The sequence below is a fragment of the Eschrichtius robustus genome, chromosome 21, assembly GCF_028021215.1.
Source record: "Eschrichtius robustus isolate mEscRob2 chromosome 21, mEscRob2.pri, whole genome shotgun sequence".
Classification (NCBI taxonomy): Eukaryota; Metazoa; Chordata; class Mammalia; order Artiodactyla; family Eschrichtiidae; genus Eschrichtius; species Eschrichtius robustus.
The window spans coordinates 11,882,152-11,894,182 of record NC_090844.1 but is presented as its reverse complement, the minus strand read 5'-3'; the positions used below and the strand labels follow the sequence as shown (position 1 = coordinate 11,894,182).

General features: G+C 43.5%; 1 protein-coding gene across 2 annotated transcripts in view; it reads right to left on the bottom strand.

Moving 5' to 3' along the window:
• TDRP (testis development related protein) overlaps positions 1–12,031 on the bottom strand; it is a 53,908-nt gene that overhangs the window by 1,786 nt on the left and 40,091 nt on the right. The window contains exons 2-3 of one of the 2 annotated variants that reach the window (XM_068532200.1): positions 1,259–1,441; positions 1,038–1,141 (exon numbers count right to left, since the gene is read on the bottom strand). In XM_068532200.1, coding sequence (XP_068388301.1) covers positions 1,038–1,141; positions 1,259–1,288 — 134 coding nt within the window. In that variant the 5' untranslated portion in view covers positions 1,289–1,441. The remainder of the gene's footprint in view (positions 1–1,037; positions 1,142–1,258; positions 1,442–12,031) is intronic. The other variant, XM_068532199.1, reaches the window with a different exon arrangement.

Sequence of the window (12,031 nt, the reverse complement as noted above, 5' to 3'; positions counted from 1 at the left end):
GAGGTCACGACCACGGGGTCAGAGGCAGGGGAGGGCCAGACAGTGTTGGCGGGTCACGAGTGCTGCCGAGGCACCCGGTCCTCAGAGGAGAAGCCTCTCTACAGTCAGCCTCAGCCAGGAGTCACCTGCTGCTGGCAATTCCACTAGGTCGTCACTGAATTTATATTTTCATCTTTAAAAACATTTTTTTGTTGTTGTTGGCCATGCCGCACAGCTTGTGGGATCTTAGTTCCCCAACCAGGGATCAAACCCGGGCTCAAAAGCGCAGTGAAAGCGCAGTCCTAACCAGTGGACCACCAGGGAACTCCCTAAATACATTTTTTAAACTTTCAAAATATTTATAATAAACTAGCAGCACTGTCAGCTTAAATATATTCAATTTTCTAAAATCTTTTTTTTTTTAATTTATTTATTTTTGGCCGTGTTGGGTTTTTGTTGCTGTGTACAGGCTTTCTCTCGTTGTGGCACGCAGGCTTCTCGTTACGGTGGCTTCTCTTGTTGCAGAGCACGGGCTCTAGGCGCGTGGGCTTCAGTAGTTGTGGCTCATGGGCTCAGTAGTTGTGGCTTGCGGGCTCTAGAGCACAGGCTCAGTAGTTGTGGCGCACGGGCTTAGTTGCTCCGCGGCATGTGGGATCTTCCCGGACCAGGGCTCGAACCCAAGTCCCCTACCTTAGCAGGCAGATTCTTAACCGCTGCGCCACCAGGGAAGCCCCAATTTTCTAAAATCTTTTACAGTTTACTATCAATCTTTGCATTTTTAACTGGTTTTTTTTCTTGATTTTCTGAAACTACTACACACCTTAAGCATGGCTACAAGCTGCTTTAAGACTCATAAGTTCTATTTACTGTTAAGTTTGAGAGCTGGTCAGAGAAGCTTTTTTTCCACTTTTCCATAATCTTTCTAAGTGCTTACTGTCAAAATCAGTACAACTCATTTCTGTCTCCTCACACGGGGAAGGAAGCCCTCAGCGTACCCACACACGGCCCTGCTCTCTGCCGCCTCTGGAACGGCCGCCGTCCAGACAGCAGCTACTCACCCTCTGGACTTGGGGGATTTACATCTTTCCAGCAGGTGCTGCTCGTCATCCTTGTTAAACAGCGAAGTCACTTCTTTCCAGCCTCGGAAACTCGCTCCCTGAACCTAATAAAAGGTTAAGAAAAGATCACATCTGACATAGTAAATAAACAGGTCACAGCCGTATTCTGCAGTAACTGCGGGGCTGACATTCAGCACAGAAGCTGGCACCGATTTCCTTACTTGCTGTATCCGCACACCGACTTTTCCCATCAGTTGCAGGTAATCTCCGTTACCCAGTGGGGACAGTGGGTAAACCCACCCACGTTTAATAACGGACGATCAGTGACCACACTTCAGCCAAACCAGGTCGGGATGGTGGGGCTCCTGACACGAGGTGGGGGGCTGCAACAACCTCCAGGTGGACTTTGAGAAGAAACCACACGTTTTTGTTTATTCTAAGACAAATAATTTTGTACTTTTTCATTTCTGAAATCAGCATGTAATTAACGCCTGGCATCTTAGATTCAAAGAGATACAGTAATAAGGGAGGAATGGAGAAAAGGAAGTACATCTCCAGAAGTCTCGTGTCAAGTGCCTTTACCGTGAGCCACTCTGATGTCCCTGGAGCCCAAAATCACACCAACTGCAGCTGGTTTTCTTTGAAGGGGATGGAGGAGGGCATCTCCCATAGGGCAGACCTGGCTTTAAATGCTTTGAAATGTTAAAAATGCAGCAGCACTGAAACCCGAACCAGGAGGCCGCAAGCGAGCACTGGTGTGAGACCATCCACAGAACAGGAAACAAACAGCTTGCGACCCTGCCGCGCTCGCCCCTCCAGGGCTGATTATGTCTCGCTGAGGGCTCAGATGATGGTTGGCATGTTTTTTAGCAATTAAGCATTTTTTAATTAAGGTGTCTACGTTTTTAAAGACATAATACTACTGCACATTTAACAGACTACAATCTAGCGTAAACAACTTTAATACACGCTGGGAAATCAAAAACTTGGCATGACTTGCTTTATTGCAGTGATCTGGACAGAACCCACTCTCTGCCTGTGCAGCAAGGTTGTTAAGAGAGTACATCCTACATTGTCATCAGAAGGAGAAAAACCTATTTCCTTCTTTTTCCTGTATCTACACGAGATGATGGGTGGTAACTAACCCTAGCGTGGTCATCACTTCCTGACGTACGTCAGTCACAGCATCGTACTACACGCGTGGAATTTATACAGTGAGGCGTGTCAGTTACTTCTCAATAAAACTGGGGGAAAAAAGAGTTCTAGGGCCACCACTCTGTAGCCTACAGGAGAAACTTACTACAGATCACTGAGATGATCTAAATGAGATGGTACTACAAATCGTTGAGATGATCTAAATGAGATGGTAAGTCTTAGATGTGGGCCCCAGAGCTTGGGGGAAACTAGAGAGAAAACCACCACCAAAAGGAGCATCTAAAAACGTTTAAAATAATAAAAACCTCAACACAAACCACCTGTGCCCTTCAGTCCGGGAGGCCCACACTGCAGGAACGTGTCACCGGCTTAGGGCATTCTCCCCCTTCTCCCCTCTCCTTTGCCTCTAAACCCTCCCTTCCCAGCTTCTTCTCACCTGTAATTGGGAAACACAGATGCGCTCGCCCTCTGAGCAGGTGCAGGGATGCACGTGAGGCGAAGAGCTCTCTGCGTGTCACCCACCACCTTTCCGTGGAGAGCATAAGGGCCCATGCCAGACCCTGAGCTCTAACAAACCTCAGACCCACACCTCCCACTGGACACTGCCCACCGGGCTTGCCTCCACCTCGCTGCCCCACGAGAAGGGCAGCCTTCTTCCCGCCTCTCCCTCCATGGGCTGGACTTGGTGCCCATAGTCCGGCCGGGCTCAGAACCTGTAGGTGACCCCACCCCCTCGGATGCCACATCTGTCCCCAGTGTGTGAATCCAGGCCTCTGGTTGTGGGGACTCAGGACACCTGTCCCACTGCCACACGTCACTCAAGGGCTGGCAATACCTTCCAGGTGATGTAAGAGCGAAGCTCCACGTCCCCAACGAGCAGACGTCCCAGGTCACAGCTGACACAGCACCCGGAAGAAATCAGAGAGACCAGGTGCGAAAACCTCTCTCTGCTGGCAGATAACTACTAAGTGACAAGTGATGGCACATCTGCAGACAGGGCAGTAGGAGTTCTGAGTGGTGAGCGCTCACGTACAGCGTGGGGCAAACGGCCGGCTGGCAGCCTGAGGGAGACCCACCCTGGGCCAGGCACATCCTACAGGAGCGTGGCCGTCACACTAGGCTTAACGATGCCAAAAGAATGTGTCAAAGCCAGACCGCTCCTTCACTGACAAACCTGCTCTGCCTGCAGTGCCCACGTTTACACCTGAACTGTACCCCGAGAGGGACACGGGGATGTCACCCACAGACATGACTGCAGCCACCCAGCAGATCCCAGCCCAAGGGCTCTGCCCCTGATCTCAGGGAGGCTGCCCTCCACAGGCGCCACGTGAAGGGTGCCCATGGACACGGAAGCGCTCCTGAGCTCAACTGGAACTGTGGGCTGTGTGGAGTGCAAGTGCCGTTCGCAGTGTGGGGTGAGGAAGTTTCCATCCTCAGAGGGCAGAGGTGACAAACTCAAATGCGTCCTGCAGTCAGAAGGGCCAGGGGTAAAAAATTCTTTATAAGTGAGATGAGAGGCAGGGAGAAAGGGACGGCCCCAAAATAAAGACAAACATGATACGCTATGAAACTCTGAGCGGTACCCGAGAAGCTGTCCAAAAGAGATGAGAAAGTGAATTTCAGCTCCGAACAAGGAAGAATTACTTTTCCCTGTGCCCATAACTCAGATGAAAAAAGTACTTCACACCCCATGGGAGGAAAATCTATGAAATCCTAGAAAGAAAGTTGTCATCCATAACTTACCAAAACTCGTTCTGTTGGAGCAATTTAGCGGGAGGGTTTTGTCACACCTCGTCTACTGCCCCACGTGAGCACAAAGCCCAACTGGGATCTCCGGGCCTCCCGCTCTGCCTGGGCAGAAAGTGAATTCACAGCACTGCCCACGGCTGAGTAAAGCTCCCAGCCTTGCCAACCAGAGTCCAACAGGCAGAGCTGATCACCCACAAAGCGAAGCCAGCAGCACCATCTGACAAGGGAACTTGGGGCGTGGGTCAGCTTGAGTCAAGACCACAAAGAGCCTTACCATCTGCTGCTCCTGGGAGGGGAAACCAATCCACGGCCCGCCCACAGCTGAGTGCAGCCTTCAGCCCACCTGACCAGGGGCCCTGGGCAGAGCACACAGGAGGCGGTACTGTCTCTCCAGCAGCCCTGCTTACGGTGGCAGCTGAGTGCAGGGCACAGCCTGAGGTTCTTCCCTTCTGCAGAGCAAAACCGGTGGCCCCGCCTAGCCAGGGAGTTCAGGCACAGTCCAGTCTGATTTGGGATCCCAAACATTGAGCCGGGCAGACCCTGAGGCCCACCCTGCTGCCCCGCCAGGGCACGGAAGCTAATGCACAGCCCCCTCTACTGCTGAGGATAGCGTCCCATCCTGGCTGTTTGTGAAGCCTAACCAGAGAACCCAGTCCCCTGCAGTCCCTCTTACAGTCTCACTTGGGCAGAGAACCAAGCCAGCCAACCTGTCTGAACACTGTCAGCCAGCAGCAACCCCCCCCCCCACCCAACACGACCTCAGGGCCCAGGGCTCAGACAGTGGCCTTGCCCCAAAGTAAACATGCATAGCCCCATCGGCCCAAGCACGTTAGCAGCTGACAGGTCCAGAAACCCAAACTAAGCTGGTCAAGAACTGTCTCTAGCAAAGAATCTATAAGGTCTGGAAGAGGAACCCACTCACTCAAAAGCGCAGAAAACAACGTAGGGAATCAAGCATCACAACAGCAGGTAAATGTCACACCACCAAAGGGAACTAATAAAGCTCCAATAACTGACCCTAAAGAAATGTGATATCTATGAACTATCAAAGAATTCAGAATAACCCTATTAAAGAAGTTTAGTGAACCACAATAACACAAAGACAACTAAATGAAATTAGGAAAACAACACATGAACAAAACAGGAAGTTCAACAAAGAAGTAGACACCATCAAAAACAAAGAAAACCACACACCAGAAATCTTGGAACTGAAAAACACAGTCACTGAACTGAAAAATTTCAATAGAGAGCTTCAAAACTAGCCTTTACAATACAGAGAAACAATTGAAATGATCAGTGACCTGGAAGACAGCTGAAATTATCCAGTCAGAGGAGCAAAAAAAAGAAAGAAAGAATGAAGAAAGCCAGAGGGACTTGTGGAATACAGTCAGAAGCAACAATATCTACATTACCAGAATTCCAGGAGAAGATAAAGGGACAGAAAGTATATTTAAAGCAATAATGGCTGAAAATGTCTCAAGCCTGGGGAGAGAAATGGATATCCAGATCCATGAAACCCAAAGGACCCCAAATAGGTGGAACCCAAATACATCTACATTGACACACACAATTAAATTGTTAAAAGTCAAAGACAAACAATTCTGAAAGCAGCAAGAGAAAAGAGACAAGTTACATACAAGGGAACCCACTACCCTCCCCCAATAAAACTATGGAGAGATTTCTAAGAGAAAATTTTCAGGCCAGGAGAGGATTGGATGATATTCAAAATATTTTTTTTAATTATTAAAATTTTTACTTTATTGAATTATAATTAACATACAATATTATAAAATGTTATAAAATAGTAAAAGAAAAAACTGTCAACCAAGATTTCTATACCAGCAAAACTGTCCTTCAGAAATAAGGAGAGATAAAGACTCTGCCAAACAAACAAAAGCTGAGGGAGCTCATCAGCAAAATATAAGGATTCTAATTAACATCATAAAGACATATGAAGAGAGTGTAAAACTCACTAGTACAGGTAAATTTATAGTCAGAGTTAGAGTCTGTAATATGGTAATAATGGTGGTGCATAAATCACAACTCTAGTTTAAAAGTAGAAAAAAAGTACTAAAAATAATCATAACTACAATAATCTGTCCTTGGATATACAACGTAAAAAATACGTAAACTATAATATCAGTAACCTAAAATGTGAGGGGGGAAAAGAAACAGAAGTTAAATACCACCTGCCAATGCAGGGGACACAGGTTCGATCCCTGGTCCAGGAAGATCCCACATGCCACGGAGCAACTAAACCCGTGCACCACAACTACTGCGCTCTAGAGCACACGAGCCACAACTGCTGAAGCCCATGTGCCACAGCTACTGAACGCTGCACGCTTTAGGGCCTGCGTGCCACAACTACTGAAGCCCATGCGCCTAGAGCCCATGCTCCGCGACAAGAGAAGCCACTGCAATGAGAAGCCCGAGCACCACAACGAAGAGTAGTCCCAACTACTCGCCGCAACTAGAGAAAGCCCGCACGCAGCAACTAAGACCCAAGGCAGCCAAAAAACAAACAAAAACCACAATAAAAGAGAGCAGGATAAAAAGCAAGGAACAATGGATCTATCACATAGCCAGAAATAAATTAACAAAGTGTCTTGCCTATCAATAATTAAATATAAATGCACTAAAGTTTCCAATCAAAAGACACAAAATGACCGAATGGATTAAAAAAACAAGACCCAACAATATGCTTCCTATAAAGAGACTCACTTTCGCCTTAAAGACACACAAAGGCTGAGAGTGAATGGATGGAAAAAGATACTTCAAGACAAAATAGACTTTACAAATGGTAAAGAGAGACAAAGAAAGCCATTATATAATGATAAAGGGGTCAATCCATCAAGAAGATACAATTAATATTTATGCACCCAACATTGGAGCACATAAATGTATAAAGTAAAAACTAACAGACCTAAGGGAATTCCCTGGTGGTCCAGTGGTTAGGACTCAGCTCTTTCACTGCTAAGGGCCTGGGTTTGATCCCTGGTTGGGGAACTAAGACCCCACAAGTCATGCAGTGTGACCAAAAAAGCAAAACAAAACTAACAGAGCTAAAAAGAGAAATAAACTGCAATACAGTAATAGCTGGGGAATTTAATACCCCACTCTCAACAGTGGATATAGATCAGACAGAGAATCAATATGGAAACAGTGAGTCTGAACAACACTATAGATGAAATGAACCTAACAGACACATGCAGAACATTCTATAGCATGACAGCAAAATACACGTTCTTTCAAGCACACATGGAACGTTTTCTATGACAGACCATATGTTAGGCCACAAAACAAGTCTGAGCAAATTCAAGAAGGCTGAAAGCACGGTAAGTATCTTCTCTGACCACAACATATACCATCAGTAAGAGGAGGAAAACTGGAAACTGCATGAATACATGGAGACTAAACAAGGCTCTCCTGAACAACCCACAGGTCAAAGAAGATATTAAAGGGGAAATAAAACTTATCTTGAGACAAACAAAAATGGAAACACAGCATACTAAAACTTACAGATGCAATGAAAGCAGTTCTAAGAGACAAGTTTACACAGAAACAAGGAAGATCCCAAATAACATAACTCTGTGCTTCAGGGAAGTAGAAAAAAAAGAACAAACTGAGCTCAAAGTTAGTAGAATAAAGAAAATGATAAAGAGAAGAAATAAATGAAATAGAGAACAAGAAAATGATAGAAAGATTTACAAAACTGAGAATTGGTTCTTTGAAAACATAAACAAAATTGACAAACCTTTAGCTAGACTCACCAAGGAAAACAACCAAAATCAAAATTCTAAATGAAAGAAACATTACAACTGATACCATGTAAATATAAGGATCATAAGAAGCTACTACGAAATTACAACTCATATCACAGAAAAACAAACAACCATAAGAGAATACTATGAACAGTTACATGCCAACAAACTGGACTACCAAGATGAAATGGAAAGATTCTCAGAAACATATAACCTACTGAGACTGAATAAGAAGAAATATAAAATCTGAACAGACCATTCACTAGTAAGGAAATTGAATCAGTAATTTAAAAAAATCTCCCAATGAAGAGAAGTCCAGGACCAGATAGCTTCACTGGTGAATTTTATCAAACATTTAAAGAAGAATTAACATTAATTCTTCTCAAACTCTTCCAGAAAATCGGAGAGGAAGGAACGCTCGTAAACTCATTTTTCAAGGCCAGAATTACCCTGATACCAAAGTCAGAAAAGAACAGCGCAAGAAAAGAAAAATTATAGGCAGGCCAATTTTCCTGATGAACACAGATGCAAAAATTCTCAATACTAGCAAACCAAATTCAGCAGCACATTAAAAGGATTATTCACCATGATCAAGTGGGATTTCCCTGGGATGCAAAGATGGTTGAAACACACAAATCAAATAAGTGTGATACATCACATTAATAGAACGAAAGAAAAGAAATATCTCAGTAGATGCAGAAAAGGCACTTGACAAAATTTTCAACATTCATGATAAAAACTCAAGTATGGAAGGAACATACCTCAGCATAATAAAGACTACAGATGAAAAGCCCACAGCTAACATCATACTCAATGATGAAAGGTCAAAAACTTTTCCCCTAAGATCAGGAACGAGACAAGGATGTCCACTCTCACCACTCCTATTCAACACAGTACTTACTGGAAGTCCTAGCCAGAGCGGTCAGGCCAGAGAAATAAATAGAGGGTATCAGAATTGGAAAGGAAGAAGGAAAACTGTTTCTATTTGCAGAATCCATGATTTTATATACAGAAAATCCTAGTGACTCCACCAAAAAAAACCTGTTAAAACTAATCAATAAATTCAATAAAGCTGCAGGTTACAAAATTAACATTCAGGACTTCCCTCATGGCGCAGTGGTTAATAATCCGCCTGCCAATGCAGGGGACATGGGTTTGAGCCCTGGTCCGGGAAGATCCCACATGCCACGGAGCAACTAAGCCCATGCGCCACAACTACTGAGCCTGTGCTCTAGAGCCTGTGAGCTATAACTACTGAGCTCTCGTGCCACAACTACCAAAGCTGCATGCCTAGCGCCCATGCTCTGCAACAAGAGAAGCCACTGCAATGAGAAGCCCACCACCGCAGCGAAGAGTAGCCCCCGCTCACCTCAACTAGAGAATGCCTGCGCACAGCAACAAAGACCCAACGCAGCCAAAAATAGAAATAAATAAATAAATAAATTTAAAACATTAATATTCAAAAATAGGTACCATTTCTACAAGCTAACAATAAATTATGTGAAAAAGAAATAAAATGATACCATTTACAACGGCATCTAAAACATAAAATACTTAGGAATAAATTTAACCAAGGAAGTCAAAGATCACTGAAAACTATAAGACGTTGATGAAAGAAACTGAAAAAGATACAAATAAATGGAAAGGTATCCCATGTTCATGGGTTAGAAGAAATTAATATTGTTAAAATGTCCATACTACCCAAAGCCATCTCTAGATTCAGTGCAATCCCTATTGAGATTCTAATGGCATTTTTTACAGAAGTGGAAAAAACAGAAACAATCCTAAAATGTGTATGGAACCATAAAAGACCCTGAATAGCTAAAGTAATCCCGAGAAAGAAGAACAAAGCAAAAGGCATCACACTTCTTGATTTCAAGCTATACTATAAAGCTGTAGTCATCAAAACAGTATGGTACTGGCATAAAAACTGACACACAGATCAATGGAACAGAACTGAGAGCCCAGAAATATACCCATGCATATACGGCCAACTAATACTTGACAAGGGAGCCAAGAATATTCAATGGAGAAAAGACAGTCTCTTCAATAAATGGTCATGGGAAAGCCACACAGCCAAATACATGCAGAAGAATGAAATTGGACCCCTATCTTACACCAACCATTCACAGAAATTAACTTGAAATAGATTAAAGACTTAAATGTAAGACTGGAAACCATAAAACTCCTAAAAGAAAACATAAGAAAATAAAGCTCTTTGACATAGGTCTTGGCAATGATTTTTTGGGGAAATCGCCACTAAAGCACAAGCAACAAAATAAAAAATAAGTGGGATGACATCAGACAAATAAGCTTCTGCACAGCAAAAGAAACCATCAACAAAGTGAAAAGACAACCTACAGAATGAGAAAAAATATTTGCAAACTATATACCTGATAATATCCAAAATATCTGAAGAACTCATACGACTCAATAACAACAACAACAACAACAACAACATTTAAGCAAACAATATGGTGTAGAAATGGGCAGAGGATCTGACTAGAAAATTTTCAAAAGAAGACATACAGGTAGCCAACAGGTACATGAAAAGGTCCTCAACATCTCTAATCATCAGGGAAATGCAAATCAGAACCATAAGGAGATATCACCTCACACCTGTCATAATGGCCATCATCAGACAGACAAGAAGTAACAAATGCTGGAGAGGGTGTGGAGAAAAGGGAGCCCTCGTGCACTGTTGGTGGGAATGTAGACTGGTGCAGCCACTGTGGAGAACAGTGTGGAGGTTCCTCAAAAATATTAAAAATAAAAACTACCATATGACCCAGCAGGTTCCACTTCTGGGTATTGATCTAAAGGAAACAAAAATACTAACTCAAAAAGACATATGTACCCCCATGTTCACAGCAGCACTATTTACAACAGCCAAGATATGGAAACAACCTAAGTGTCCGTTGGCAGATGAATGGATAAAATGTGGCATATATACAATGGAACATTATTCAGCCATAAAAAAATAAAATCCTGCCTTTTGTGACAACATGGATGGACCTGAGGACATTACGCTATGGAAAATAAGTGAGACAGAGAAAGACAAATGCCATATGATCTCAGCTATCAATGGAATCTTGAAAAAAAATTAATTTGTGGTTACCAAAGGAGAGTGGGTGGAATTGGGGGAAGGTGGTCAAATGGCACAAACTTCCAGTTATAAGATAAACAAGTACTGGCCATGTGCAGCGTGATGACACGGTCAGCAATGCTGTAATGTGCATTCGAAAGCTGTCAAGAGAAAGCTGTTAAGAGCTCATCACAAGGAAAATAATGTTCCCTTTTTCTGTATCTATGAGACCATGGATGTTAACTAAATTTATTGTTGTCCTCAAACTAAATTTATTGTTGTCCTCATTTCGAAATATATATAAGTCATCACTGTGCTGTACATCTGAAAGTTATTCAGCGCTGTGTGTCAGTTATATCTCCTAAAACTGGAAAAAAGCAAACTAACTAGACCTATGAACTTCGTCTCTTTGGATCTGGAAAAAAGAGCCTTATCTGACCAAGTTAAACACTCTAAGCTGCCATCCCTCCAACTCGGTCTCACAGTTTGTAATCTTAAAATATTGAACAAAATGTCCCAAAGTTAAAGACCAAAATATGGTACCATTTGCATTTACTCTTGTTTTTCCTCAAATATAAAGCTCTAGCTTTAAGTGCTTTAATTATCCAAATGCGACAGATGCAGGTTTCTCATCTCAAATTTTTCTGGCAAAGTGTGTAACCGAGTTATTAGAAGTGTCTGATTATACGTGCACTGTGAGAAAGCAGGAGCTACCTGCCCCCAGGCTGCCAGGGCAACTCTTGGTCCAAAAGAGGATCAAAACACAAATTTTACCCAAGCAAGAAAAATTACATGAAAACTGCATGGTGATAAATGAGATGCGCCATTTCAATGATGGGGGCGAAGGAAATATTATGCCAAAATATCTCTGAAAATCAGAAACTAATGCAAGGGACGAAGAGGAAGAATACAACACAGTGCTCTGGTGGGTTCTGTGGACGCCACGTGACCTGAGGGTACTGGTCCAGTCCGGATCCCATGGCATGTGAATGCTTTAATAAAAGCAATTATTTTTTAAAGGTATTTAAGGTCAAACATCAGGAAAAAATTGTTACTCTTCCTTAGGTCAGGCATCCCAATCTTTTAGCAGGAAAACACTGCTGTCACCCTGCAGGGGTGGAGCTCAGCTTCGGTGTCATGGTCGTCTGCACCAGGTGACGTTACTGCAGTGCTATCACCCCACAGTCATCTGCCCAGGAGTGCGTTTCCTTGTGTGGATCAAAGAGGTCAAAGCATAGGGCCGG